General features: G+C 38.1%; 1 protein-coding gene across 2 annotated transcripts in view; it reads right to left on the bottom strand.

Moving 5' to 3' along the window:
• The window catches only part of ORC5 (origin recognition complex subunit 5), a 74,522-nt gene continuing 67,445 nt past the window's right edge, over positions 8,111-15,187 (bottom strand). For both annotated transcript variants that reach the window (XR_001917979.1, XM_005679112.3), the window contains one exon: positions 8,111-8,908. Coding sequence is in view for 1 of the 2 variants with exons in the window: in XM_005679112.3 (XP_005679169.1) it covers positions 8,863-8,908 (46 nt within the window). In the remaining variant the exon portion in view is untranslated. The remainder of the gene's footprint in view (positions 8,909-15,187) is intronic.

The raw sequence follows: 15,187 nt of genomic DNA, 5'->3' as shown, positions 1-15,187 counted from the left end.
TCCTTGTGTGGGAACACAGCCATACAGTCTGCACGTGCCAGTTACTTTGGGGGGAGAAGCTGGATCTGGTGTGAACACCGTCACACCTTTCCCCAGCATGTGCAGTCAACTATCACCTTCATAGTAATAGGACTGGAGACGGAGGGCATTCTAGTGTCAGTTGTGGACTGAATACATTTTTTTCCTACACACTATATATGTATTAAAGATAATGTATATGAATTGTCTATTATGATGCCAAGCACATAAATGTTCACCTGGTAATTATCACCATTACAATCATTTAGCTTTACCAGTGAAAAGTGAAAAGAGAGTGAGAGAAAACTAAAAATAAATTTCTATATCAAATGGCAACATGTGTCCAAGTAATCCCGTGAGCTTTTGCCCTCCTCTTCCTTAATCAGGTGGTGCTTACTTATTGTAATGTAATCACAGAGCCACAGTTCAGGGTTTTAATCATTAGACAGGCCTGTCAGTTTTACTCTGTTCTGTCTCCCACAACTTCCACTAACAAACCATTCGTGATGGAGATTAAAGGAGAACCACTGCAAACCAACCCAGCATCTGCAGCCACAACTCCAAACACGCCCTCCACCAAGCCTGATTCAGTGGTGGATTTGCCATGATTAGGGTAAAAACAACAAAGATGGGTGGATATTTTCACAGAAAAAAAGTGGTCAAATATTGTACACTTAGACAGGGCTTCCCAGGTGGTGCAGCTGGTAAGGCATCTGCCTGCCAATGTAGGAGCTGCAGGTTTGATCCCTGGGTCACGAAGATTCCCCTGGAAAGGGAAATGGCAACCCACCCCAATATTCTTGCCTGGAAGATTCCATGGACAGAGAAGCCTAACGGGCTATAGTCCAGGGGGTTGCAGAGTCGGACATGACTCAGCACAATGACATAAGGAATTTTTATTTTACTGAAGAAATGCAGCATATTGCCTTTTCATTAATTTTTACTTCTGAAATGGAAAGAACACAAATTCCTAATAGTAAGAACAGCTCTAAAAGAATGGGCTTTGGGAATTAATTAGCAAATTCAACCCGTGAACTCAATATTTAGAGGTCATTTTGTCTGGACTGGGCATCATGTAAATTGCTTTCCCTAAATCTATGATCCACTTACTCCTTTCCTGTAATTTTTCTTTTTAATGCTGCAAAGATCATTTGAAATTTTAGTATTAATGTTGATAACTTGGTATTTGCTATTTTAGAATTTAAAGAATAAAATTCCAGTCATATCATGAATCCCATCTTCCCATGGAAAGATGTGATCAAAGATTCCTTACAGTTTAGAAGCAACTCCCCAGGGATGGGGTTTACCTTCTGTGGGGCAGGGGTGGGGAGGGGGGTTCTGAATGCTCCTTGGCTGGAACTCAGTAGTAAGTAGTTTTTTGACCCAGGATATATGGCCATAATTCTTTCACATACACATTTCCCTTATACATTCCCCTTTAGATATTGAAAACCCCAGAAATTATGTCTCCAGCCTGGGCTTCTACCCCAAGCCCCAGACTTGTCTAACTGCCTCCTTGACATTGCTAACGTGACACCTAACAGAAATCTTTAACTTACTATGTCCACACCCTGAACTCCTGATCTTATCTCTCCTCCACGCTTCCAGATGTTCAGGTCAAAACCCCCGGAATCATCCCTCTTTCTTTCAACACTGGCACCCACCAATTAATCAGCAAGTCCTCTAGATATTTCTTTTAAATTATATTCTAAATTTGACAACTTCTTACCACTTCCACTGCTAACACCCTTATCTGAGCCACCATTCTCTCTCACTTACATTAATAGCCTTTTGCTTTTCTTGCTTCGACTTTAATCTCAATATAGGTTCCACCTTTCTCAGAAAAACAATAAACAAAAACAAAAACTAAGCCAAATCATGTGATTCCTCTGCTCAAAACTCTCCCCCATCTCATAAAGAATAAGAACCAAGGTCCTTCAGTGCCCTGCAAGCTACATATGATCTGACAACCATTGCCTCTCTAATCCCATCTCCTAGGACAACTGCCTCTGCTTTCTATACTCCAGCCACATAGGCCCCTTTGCAGCCAGAGCTCCTGTGCTTTGGAAGAATGGGGAAGAGATATTTGGTGGGGATATGGGTACAACCAATAGTGTGTTACACTAATTCAGATTTTGAAAGGACATAAAATATACTCTCCATCTGAAATCTATAATCTCTTAATTTTCAGCCTATTATGTTCTTTGTGGCAATTTAAAAGTATGTTTGCAAATTCTTTGACACTCCTTCTATCAAGAGATGGGTATAATTCCCTTCCCTTTAAGCATAAGCAGGACTTAACAGCTGCCTTAATCACAATGCTGCAAAAGTGATGCTATGAGACTTCTGAGGCTTGATTAGGAAAGGACATGCAGCATCTGCTAGTTTCCCTTGGGACGGTGACTTTCGGAAGCTAATCACCATGCCATGAGGAAGAGCAGAGAACACATGGAGAGACCACAGGTAGGTGTTCCAGGTAGGAGCCATCAGCCAGTGTCACCCTCCAGACAAGAGTGAGGAAGCTGGCTTTCAAGTGATTCAACTCCAGTTTCAAACAGTACCACAGGACACTGCATGGAGCCAAGCTTTGCTCAAACTGCAGATTCATGATCAAAATAAAGATTGCTGTTTTCAGGCCATTAAGTCTGAGGTGGTTTGTCATCTAGGAATAGATAACAGAACATCCTTTTTCCAAATCATTTTTGATTCTTACTTCCAGAAGTCAGCATCTACTTTACTGCCCTCCTTCCTCCTTCCATACTTCAACTTTTATCTCTCTTCCCTCACTTTGGTGTTTTTTTGTTGTTCTTTTTCTCATTTATTATCAGGACAAGAATTTTAAATAAGCAATTCTATTAAAGGCAACATTGGCCACAAATATTTGAGAATTTGTTTTTCATATCGTATCTCTGAAATATATTGCTTTTCATTACATTTGATGTAGTTTCACATTTTAACTACCTGCTATAAAAGTGATTTTTAAAAAAAAATTGTTGATTAAAAAAAATTTTTTTTTAATCTAAACATTTTTTATTAAATACCGATCTTAAGCTCTACCAGTCATATTCACAGGCTGTCAGAACCATTAGTTTCCACCTGATCTGTCCTTATATTGAAAAATATAAAAGACACAATTACACTTTTTCTTTAAACTACAAGAACAATATAATAACTAAAGTATACCAAAATTTTTACTTACAGAGGCTATCTCTGATATTGTTAACTCATGATTTTTTGTTCTTTTGGTTGCCCCAAATTTCCAGAGTAAACGTGCTCCTTTTATAATAACTAAAAACAGATTTTAAAGTTATGTTTAACAGCACTATAAAAAACATATTCTAAATCGTTTTTGCTTTAAATGGGGGTAGGGCTCTTTTCCCATTCTCTTCTTTCTTGTTTCAGTTTAACCCAGAACTTTTACCCTTAAAAAAATCAGGCAACCAGCCCAGGCAGCAGGAGCTGTGGGCAGTGTCCTCTTTTGTTCAACAGTTTCAAAGATTTAATCTTACCTAAACTGGGGAGTTAGCTCTCCTAGTCTAGTAATCTTAAAAAAGTCTTTTTATTGGTACATGTTTTATTTCTCCCACATAATGTTCAGTTACAACATCACAATTAAATTTTTTGATTATTTACCTCTATTTCCTTTCTCTGTAGGTCACTTCAGCTTAATTACTGTGTTTTTACACTCAGAGACATTTGTAACAGCTGTCTGTTTTATCCCTCCTCAAGCCAGGTGGCTCTTTCCCATGTCTTTCCACCTTCTTGATGACTTTAGTCTATGTTTTTCAATTAAATAAAGACCGATGTAGAAAACAGCAGGGGTTTCTATTTTAGTGTCCTTTCTCATGGATGCTTCTGGGGTTAGTGCATCTCTGCTCCTCTAATGCTCTCTTTATTCCCAGCTGGATGAGTCCCATGAACTAGGATGGCTGAATGTTCTTTCCCAGAGGAAGTCAACCTAAAGTGGGTTCAGAAATTCTCAGGCACACCTGAGCCAGTGTAATACCTCTATTATTATGAAAGTTGGCCCAAAGTGATGAAAGCATTTGTTTGGATCTAATGTTCTCCATAGAACTAAGATACTAAATGGGTTTGGTTTTCCCTTTTAGGCTGCAGGACTTAGCCCAGGTCTCCTACTGCCATTTCTTATACTGAAGGGAATGGGGTTTATATGAATAGTGGAGAACTGTTATTTGAAAAAATAAAATTATTTTGTAGTTTTGTGGTGAGCTGAAGACCAATAGCTATGAACAACCTTCTTAATTCATTTCAAGATGGTTTCTCCCTCACGATGTCAAGAACACCTTTCACCTTTATTTTGATGATCCTGAAAATTAATGATTGGTGCTAACTCTGACCTCTAACTAGATTCAGGTACCTACTGCACATTTCCACTTGGACAAGCACCTCAATGGCATATGTTCAAAACTGAACTCATGATCCATTTCATTCCATAGACCTAGTTCTTCCCTTAGGATTTCCCACTTCAAACACCAGCTCTGCAAATGCTGATAGCACTTGTTGTTCAGGACAGAAATTTGTCTTTGTCCACTGCTGTATCTCCTACACCCAACACAATGCCTTACACATGGCTGATACTTAGTATTTTTTTATGAATATTGAATAATTTTTTGGAAACTGCCATTAAATAAGACTCTCAACTTCCTCAAAGGCCAATGAAGTGGATTATAGTTTATCCAAAACTCCATGTAAATCTTTACTGCCTCTAAAATCCAGGCTCTTTCCTCATGCCAAAGCTACCACTATTTACTCAAACAGTTGAATGCCTCCTAAAATTCCCATCATTATTGTGCATCAACATGCAGTTAAATGAATGAATTGATTATAATTTTCTCTGCTCTACCAAATTTCTACTTCTCAAACTGTGCTTCATGAATGTGTCACTGCTAGAAAATGAACACTAACTGTGCATTCAGGGCATTTAAAAGCCAATTTGAGTGAAATGTTGATATCTTGATAGGAAGGATTTGAGCTCTAAGAAATCTAAGCATTTTTGAAAGCAAATTGTGTCATCAGACTGAAATTACATGCAAAATTATCTAAACTATTTTACATATGATAGACAGTCACACTTTGTAGGAGATATAGCTTTCAAAATGTAGGGGATGAAGTTGAATAGTATCAACCTCCAGTTAATTACCTCCAATCCAAGTCTCTGCTCATGGAAACAGGCATAAGGTGCAACTATGGTGCACAGCAGTATGAGACTTCAGCTGAAAGTGGAGGATGCTATTACAGTCCTGATCATGCACATGGAGCAGTGCTGCATTTCATCTTTTATTTTAGAGACTCTCTTTTGAGTACTTAATGCGGTAAGATGCATTATTCCTGGATTTGGTCCACTACTTTTCTTTGCATAGTACAAGCAGAGTAGAGCATACCTTGGAGGAACAAAGGAGACTTCTTCTGCTGAGCTTTCCTTGCTCCAGACCACCTTAATTACATTAAACAGTTGCTGGTTAACTAAATCCCTTGGAAGCATACCACTAATTGTTCAGCCATCACACCTTGAGGGCAAACAATGTAACTCCTCAGTCACCTGCTCTCTGATACGATCATTCTCAGTTCAGCTTTTGACTATTTAACAAGATCCTGAAAAATAAGTAATGAAACCTGCATGTGAATTAAAATCCTTCAATTCCTAAAGTAAAAATCCAAGGTATTGTGTCCATCTGAATAGTTACAAATTTTTTAACACGAAGTTTCCTAGATATGATTAGGTGAGAGTGCCTTTTCTTTACTTAGTTGGGATGCTATTGCATTCCATCACTGACCTCCTTTCTAGGCCACAAATATTTCAGGACAGTGACAACAGGTAACACTTATTGAGCAATTATGGTGTGCCAGTTACCTTACTTAGACTAGGGTTTCTCAATCTTGGCACTACTGAAAGTTGGATCAGATAATTCTGATGTGGGCCTTTAGGATGGTCTTTGTGACCTTTGTTAGGCAAAGATTTTTTTAACTACAATACCGAAACCATATTTCATACAAAAAAAACTGGTAAATCAGACTTCATCAAAACTAAAACCTTCTGTTCTACAAAAGACACTGTTAAAAGAATAAAAACTCAAGTTACAGACTAGGAGCAAATAACTGCAAATCACATATCTGATAAAAGACTCGTATCTAGAAGACAGAAAGAACTCTAAAAACTCAAAAGCAAAAAAACCCCAAAAGAACAAAAAATCAAATTTAAATGAGCAAAGGACCTGAACATCTTTTCAAAGAGGACATACAAACAGCCAAACAGTACATGGAAAGGTGCTTAACATCACTAATCATCAGGGAAATGCAAATCAAATCCACAATCAGACATCACCTCACATCTGTTAGCACGGCTATTATCAAAAAAGACAAAATGTCAGTGCTTGGTCTCTATTTCCAGGAGCATCCAAGGTCTCTACCCAGCCCCACCACACACCCAGCTGTTACATCAAAAATGTCTCCAGAAATTGCTAAATATTCTCTGGTAGACAAAACTCCCTCCAGTTGAGATCTACCACCTTAGATATATCAACTTAATTATTAATTCTCTAAACAACTCCAAGAGAGAAGTTGTAGGTGTACCTCACTGTAGGTGAGGCATAGAGAGATTCAATAATCAGCCTCATGTCACATAGCTCCTAGAGATACAGCTGGTATCTGATTCCAGAGCCCCAACTCTTAACTGCTGCCCTAGAGACTTGACACTTTTTTGACTTTTTAGGCCTTAATGAAAAGAGGCTTGTTGGATCAGGATCCCTTCCAGAATTACTGAAAAAGAACTGCTTCAGCAATGAAGACAAATTTAGGGATTGAAACTGGAAAGTAATAAGGGGAGTAAGGTTTCCCCCTAACCATATATACCTGAGTCACAGTAATGGAAAGAAGACATTTTTAAAATGGGGGATAACCACTGTATAAACAATCTGAAATCCCACAGCTTGGTAACTTCATTTTTCTACTTCCTAAATCATTTTTAGATTTAGGTAGAATAAATGCTGAGAATAATTTAAGCACATCCTCTCTTTAGGTATCTGGCCCACTAGCCAGCATAATTCTCATCATTAGATTCTCCCCTTTAATTGGAGATTTATATCTTCTAATTAGAAAATTCATCTGCAGATGACCCTTGTTAAAATGCTAATATCCATATTAAGCTCTGTTAGTCTTTGTTTAAATAAATTAATCAAATTAGTGAGTCATTTAGCAAGCCATTAGAAAGTAAATTACAAAACATAAAAGTTCTGACGGTCCAGTCAGAGGCAGGAAAAATCTGGTTACAAGGTGTTTTGCAGGGAAGCCACACATAGGGCTGGTAGCACAGTGTCGGGCAGTGCAAGATAAGCAGGGACAGGTGGCCTGTAGTGAGGAGGCATAGAGAGTCACATATAGGAACCCTTGCCTCCTTTTTGTCTTCCCCAGTCCCCTATTTGACAAACTCTTTCCCTCCTCAAATTCTGGAGTTTTTCCCTCAAAATGCACACGGATCCCAGGCTATCCAAGAAGGCTGCACAGTAGACTTGCCACTTGATAGCAAACTATAAAGGGGGTGAAAATTCCCTCAAGTGGCACTGCTCTTCCTTGAATCAGCTACACTACCTTCTACTTGAATGATGCACAGATTTCTAAGTGCATTTGCAATGAATTTGCAATGCACATGGTTTTTTCCTGCCCCTGGCTTCTCCAAATATCTTGTAGAACACAAAATTTCACCATCTTCTGTGGGACAAGAGACAGAGGGCGAGGGTGCTCCTTGCTATCTTTTATCTTATGTAGGGAGACAAAAAATAATTTCATTCCTTCCCCCTACTCAGTACCTCTAAATAAACGGAAGTAGACAATTCCTTGTTTTCTTTGATCCAGAAAGTGTCCGTCACTACATTAATAGGCTTCCTATTCCTATTTGAAGGTGACTATTGTGAGAATTTTTTTTCCAAAAAAAGAAGGAAAGTATAAAATGCAACTGAAATTAAAACCAGGCTCTGTAATTAAGCACTTTAAATCTGTTCAAAATAATTTTCAAGCATTTAAGTGCTAACAGAAAACTTCAAAAGTAGGTAAGAAAATCAGACCCCAGGTTCATAACTGATATAACAGGAAAACTTTTATTGTGGAACTATTAAAGGTCAGTGATTAAAAAAAGGAAAAAAAAACCATTATGCAGATTAAAAAGCTATGTTGAGTAGTTTATTGCCAGAGTGACTAGATAAATCTCACCTAAGTATACCGCAGTTATCAAGGAGGCTTAGAGGTGGAAAGCTGCCCTATCTGATCAAACTACCTTGCCTTTTGAGAAAATCAGGGCGAAAGATAAACACATATAAACTTGGATCTTAAAATAACAAAAAACTTCTACTTATTATATTTTGCAACTATGATCTTTTAAAGTGGTGGCCTTAGGAAAATCTGCTTTGGCAAGCAACTGCAGAGGCTCCTGGGGAGAGGAAGTGAAAAGACTGGGCTTATATACAAGGGCTGCTGGCACATTCAAAGCGCAGGGGATAGTTCACAGAGCAAAATGCAGTCCTAAGTAAATGGGTTTCAGGCAATTTCAGTGTTAAGATAACATCATTAAGAATAGAACAGATTGTGCTCAGACCCTGCTGTTTATAATTAACACGTTCTTTCCAAATACTCCAGGGTCCCTGGTAAATAGTCTTCTGCTCACATTCACCCAGACCAATCAGAGTTTTTCATCAGATTCCATGCTGGGCCAGCACCTGTCTGGACAAATCCAATGGAGCCAAAGAACTCCTCTCCCAGGCCAGCTGAGTAGTTGGATGAACACAGTTTGGCTTCGTCATTGTCACAGTGTCCATATGGCTTTGAAGCTTGTTTTCACAAGAAATCATACAAGTATTTTATTATGTCAAAGTTCACCGTCCTATAAACAAAAACAGATAGTATGTTAGCATCCTCACCCCCTAGACTGCTCAGCTTTGTACGCATGATTCTGAGAAGCACATGCCAAATAATTCACAACTAATGCTAAACAACCGTATGATACCGTCAAAAGCATCATGACAGAATTAACATTGCTTTTTCCTGTCACTAGGAACAGAGTTTCTTTAAAAAGTTTCCCTCCCATGCATAAAGTTTGCTTTTCTAATGAAAGTAAATGAAGTCAGAACTATCCAACATTCATATATTTCAATTATAGCACAGCAAGTTTGGATTTCATTTGAAAGCTATTTGCTTTTTGTCTAATAACCAGAATAGAGCAATTACAGATGCAGCAGTATTTAAATCTTCTTTGCTTTTGAACACTGTTTATCTCCCCAAACACCTGTTTTATCATTACATAATGCACAGCTCATCTGTCCTCATTTGTAGTTTTCATTCTTTTCAGTCTTTTTACATTGGCTGACCTGTGTGTGTATTGTAACTAAATCTGTATGATCCAAGAATACGATACAACAAACAGACGATATGAATGTATATTTTTGTACTCTGACGGCAGGCAGAATAAAATAGCAGAAGACAGACATGTAATTATTTTCCTTTCTCTAAATTCATTCTTCACTATAGATATTCAGACTTGGAGGTTTATTATTTGAATAAATGGTCAAAATAATTAGATATAATGATCTAGCAATAAGTATAAAATTAAAGCCTTAAAGTATTCAATCTGCAAAAATAATCATCCATATGAGAACAGCCTTTTAAAGATTCACTAATTGCATGCTCTTATTTATTAAACCACCATTAATTGGTGTTTTGGTCTATCATTTTGTAATACACTTTCTAAAAAAGTTTCTAAGCAAATGACTGACATATCAAATTTTTTTAAAAATCAGGAATAGGGAACTATAGATACTACTTATGCAAAAACATTTAAAAATAGCTCAAATGAGATGCTATGGCTTTGTGGCACCTAATGATGGAATGAAGAGTACTTTAATTGTTTCACAAGAGTGCCTCTCTGAAGAACACCAAAACTTTTCAGTTGCATAAAAACACTGCCAAAACAAACCTGTTATCACTGCGGGTACTAAAACAGCTAAAAATACTTATTAAAAAAAAAAAAACTTATCTCAGGCATAGTGTCACAAAAGGTATGGTTGCTATATCATAAAGCTATTTATTTTTATGCGCTTTCCTTTCATTCGACTATGTGTTAGTGGTGTTATTTGCTCAGTCATATCCAACTCTTTGCGACCCCAGAGACTGTAGCCTGCCAGGCTCCACTGTCCATGGAATTCTCCAGGCAATACTGGAGTGTGTTGTCATTTTCTTCTCCAGGGGATCTGCCTGACCAAGGGACTGAACCTGGGTCAGTGCAGGCAGATTCTTTACTGTCTGAGCCACCAGGGAAGCCCATTACAGAACTCCCCAAATTTACTAGTAACAATGTACCACTAAAAATTACCTTTTAAAAAAGCATGAAAAGGTTTTTTATGATTGGTTGAAAACATCTTTTTTAGAGGGTCTGAGAAGACAAAAGACACAGTAGGCTATTTTTAATCATAGGCAAAAAGGACAGTTGGATTTGTACATCTCTCCAGGCCCATTTCCCTACAATGACTTTGGGCCCTAAGGTTATAAACCTAAAGTGACAAAGTAAATTGACCTTAATGTTAAGTTTTACTGTCTTTTGGATTTATTAATTTTTTCCCCACTGAATAGGAAAGTTTAAAGAAGCTATGATTAAAACAAAGTTGCAACACTATAGAACTAGAAGGCGTTACTTGATAAGACTATTACAAAGCCATACAATATGATCCATATGAAGCCATGACTACAATAGTATGAGAGGTACGGAGAACAGAGAATTGCAACTATGCTGTGATAGGTAAAGAGAAATGTTCGTATAACACACTAGTACTAGAATTTAAACAATGAAAATACTGTGATTTGTTAGTGGCAGAACTCCATCTTGTCTAATTGTTTAACACTGCAGCATAATTTGTGCAATAACTTTTTCTTTATAGAACGATTGGACTGACTTAAAAACACTAAGCATTTGTAAAAGGTTCATGACATTCTATTTCTCTGCTTTGCCACTGGGAAGTACTCAAGCAAACTGAATCATACAGTTAAAGCTTTTGGACTTAAAAACAAAACAAACTAAATTAATTGGGAATTGAATATGTAAGATCATCCCTCTAAGAAACATTTACTCTCAAGATGATAACTACTTTTTCCTATCATCCCTCCATTCTCCAATATAAACAGGTAACTTACCAACTGATTCCCACCCACATGTATCATTTTAAGACAGCAGAATTTTATAAAGTAACTGCAAGGGCAACATTAAAACAGGGCACACATTGCAAAGATAGTTTTTAAATACTATAGAAGATTCTCTCTCACTGAACACAAATGAACTATTTTCTAAAGTAAGCATCTAGAAAGAAATAGGATAAACAAAAATAGTGTTGGTGGTACTCTGCCTAGGAGTAATTCTTAAATCAGAATTTAGACTACTTAGAAGTTAATTACATGGCATATATATCTAAGGATTTTGATTATCTAAGGAAAGAGATGAGAATACCAGACCATCTGACCTGCCTCTTGAGAAACCTATATGCAGGTCAGGCAACAACAGTTAGAACTGGACATGGAACAACAGACTGGTTCCAAATAGGAAAAGGAGTACGTCAAGGCTGTATATTGTCACTCTGCTTATTTAACTTATATGCAGAGTACATCATGAGAAATGGTGGGCTGGAAGAACCACAAGCTGGAATCAAGATTGCCAGGAGAAATATTAATAACCTCAGATATGCAGATAACACCAGCCTTATGGCAGAAAGTGAAGAGGAACTAAAAAGCCTCTTGATGAAAGTGAAAGAGGAGAGTAAAAAAGTTGGCTTAAAGCTCAACATTCAGAAGACGAAGATCATGGCATCTGGTCCCATCACTTCATGGGAAATAGATGGGGAAACAGTGGAAACAGTGTCAGACTTTATTTTTGGGGGCTCCAAAATCACTGTAGATGGTGATTGCAGCCATGAAATTAAAAGATGCTTACTCCTTGGAAGGAAAGTTATGACCAACCTAGATAGCATATTCAAAAGCAGAGACATTACTTTGCCAACAAAGGTCCGTCTAGTCAAGGCTATGGTTTTTCCAGTAGTCATGTATGGATATGAGAATTGGACTGTGAAGAAAGCTGAGCACCGAAGAACTGATGCTTTGGAACTGTGATGTTGGAGAAGACTCTTGAGAGTCCCTTGGACTACAATAAGATCCAACCAGTCCATTCTAAAAGAGATCAGTCCTGGGTGTTCTTTGGAAGGACTGATGCTAAAACTGAAACTCCAATACTCTGGCCACCTCATGAGAAGAGTTGACTCATTGGAAAAGCCTCTGATGCTGGGAGAGATTGGGGGCAGGAGGAGAAGGGGATGACAGAGGATGAGGTGGCTGGATGGCATCAGCGAAACTCGATGGACATGAGTTTGAGTGAACTCCGGGAGTTGGTGATGGACAGGGAGGCCTGGTGTGCTGCGATTCATGGGGTCGCACAGAGCTGGACACGACTGAGTGACTGAATTGAACTGAACTGAAGGATAATTTTGCCTTCATCCTTTTATTTCACGTTGTTGATGCTTTCACCTCATTGACGTACTTTTTTCTCTTGGGGTACTATTTTATTTCCTTTTATTTATGTAGGCAGTTTGAATTTTTCTTTCTTAGTTTGGTTTTTCAGAGAGTTTGCAATCACACAACTTTAAGTTACAATATTAAGTTATTTTGCAGTGTCTTCCTAGACTGTGGAGGGAAAAATATCAGAAACTTCAACTACCATTAACATTAAGAACAATTCAAGTACAATGTTTATTAAGCATGTTTTCAGCTGTGTTCTTCCATACTCCACCTCCATATTCTGTGCCCCTTTCTAGAACCAGTCTCCTACTGCTTCTGTGTCCAAATCTTTCATAGTTCCTTGGTCAAGAAGGTCCTTTATGTCCTCTACCTCTTCCCTGAATGGTTTTTTCTCAACCAGGCTTAACTGAAAGTTGGCTCCCACTGAGGGATCAAGTCTCCTCTTTAGCTCTTTCCAATGACGTTAGACTCTACTACAGCCCAGGCAGGTCTGTCATGTGAGGCTGCTGTCCATGTGCAAAAGGCTCTGCTCCTGTGAGACTCAAACCATTCCACTAACTGCCCTTTATCCCACTGTCACCACCTCTTAGTGAACAATGCAGCATCCAGTTCAGTTTCCCCTCTATTCCAAGATCTGCCTCAGCTTTGGTGTCTTCACTGCACTTGTCCCTTTTACCCCAGATGACCTTTTCTACTCTCATGATCACACTCAGCAATGCTCTACTTCTAAAACACATAAATTCAGACATTCCACCCTGATCCCAATTTCCTTTAAGTGACCTAGAACACCTGGAAACAATCAGTGTACAAACCTCTCTTCACCTTTTCCTCATCTACAAATAACTGCTGAGTATTAAGTGCCAGACACTGAACTATTAGCCCTCCACATGCTTTACTTCCTTTCTTAGCTTAGACTCGATGGTTAGTCACCTCGAGCATTCAATTGCTAGCATCCACTGAATTCACCTGGCAAAACCCCAATCCTATGTGATTTCAATTACACCCTTTTGCTGTCCCAGTACCCAGCACATGGAATGCTGTTGGAGAAGATCACAAGTTTCACAGATTGGTGCCACTGTAAATTCAAGGTCGGGAACCTCAACTGGGCCTTCAATGCTCTCAGCAAGTTGCTTTCCTTGTTAGCATTTTCTTCCATTCCCCATGGCAGCTATTTCAAATATCCATATTTGTCTTAAACTGTGGTACTTCTGTCCTTAAGTCTCTTGCCTCTACCTTTACACGTAAAATAGAAGGCCTCAGATCAGAGCTCCTTCAACTTCTTGCCAACAGATCTCTAAATTCAGTTCCATCTGAAACCACCTTTTCCTCTCGTATAATGAAAAAGGAGTCCCCTCTCTCATTTAGGGCTATTTCTTTAACTCATGTTTCTAAATCCCATGTTATATATCTTTTCAAGGACTTTAAATTAGTTATCTCTCTTTTCTATTATTAACTCTTATTCCCTGCAAGTTCTTTCCTATCAGCATTTAAATATGCTCATATTTTTAAAAATAATAAGCTACTCATGCCCCCACAAGCTGTTTAGTAGGTAACAATCCTCTATTCCTCTTTATAGAAAAAATAGTCTAGAAAATAGATACATGAGGGCAGGATACAGATCTGTTATACATCTTGCTACATCCCTAAAGCCTAGTATAGTGATTATAATGAACATCACAATAAATCTTAAGTGAATAAAAAGCATTCTCTTCATGTGCGGCATCAACTTACTCACAAATACCACTTAATACACTATATCCTAACTTGTAACCCACTGTATCCCTGAAAGTGTTCTTGTTAAAGTCACAAATGACAGGTTTACCATTAGATAGACTCTGCCTGATTTCTTGGCAGTAACCAACAATTTTGACCATTATTCCCTTGCCTTAGGTTTTTCTACCTTTCTTGGATGTACAACTTTTTTATTACTGTTTTAACCACTTAAGTTTGTATCGTGAGTATCTTCCTGTGTTTTTATCCTTTAAAATTATAATTTTAAGTAACCTCACAATTTTTAAAATTATTTATTTTTAATTGGAGAATAATTGCTTTACAATACTATGTTGGTTTCTGCCATATATCATCATGAATCAGCTATAGGTATACACATGTCCCCTCCCTCTTGAACCTCTCTTCCACCTCCCACTACATCCCACCCTTCCTAGTTGTCACAGAGCATTGGACTTGAACTCCCTGCGTCATACAGGAAATCTCCACCAGCTATCTAATTTTACACATGGTAATACATATGTTTCAGTGCTACTCTCAATTCTTCCCACCCTCTGAGAAGGTTTGAGCAAGTCAGTGATTGACACAGTCTCTGCTTTGCTCTTCATGGGCTTATACTGTAGGAAGAAAAATGAGTTCCAATTATTGAATGAATTATTTAAATAAAATAATGGTAAGTCTCAGAAGATAAGGGGACCTGGATAAACTAACTGTGAATAGTGTGTGGGAGTGAGGTGGAGGGTGTGGACGATGGGAGGTCATAGTATGCTTGAGGATAGCTTCTTCAAGGTGCATTTAAACTGAAATCTAAAGGTTGTGTAGCAGTTAGCTGGATAGAGGAGGATTTGGAAAAGTGTTGCATATGCAATGAATGGTGAATATG

This window comes from Capra hircus, chromosome 4, assembly GCF_001704415.2.
Source record: "Capra hircus breed San Clemente chromosome 4, ASM170441v1, whole genome shotgun sequence".
NCBI classification, from domain to species: Eukaryota; Metazoa; Chordata; class Mammalia; order Artiodactyla; family Bovidae; genus Capra; species Capra hircus.
This window is presented reverse-complemented; position numbering and strand designations above follow the sequence as displayed.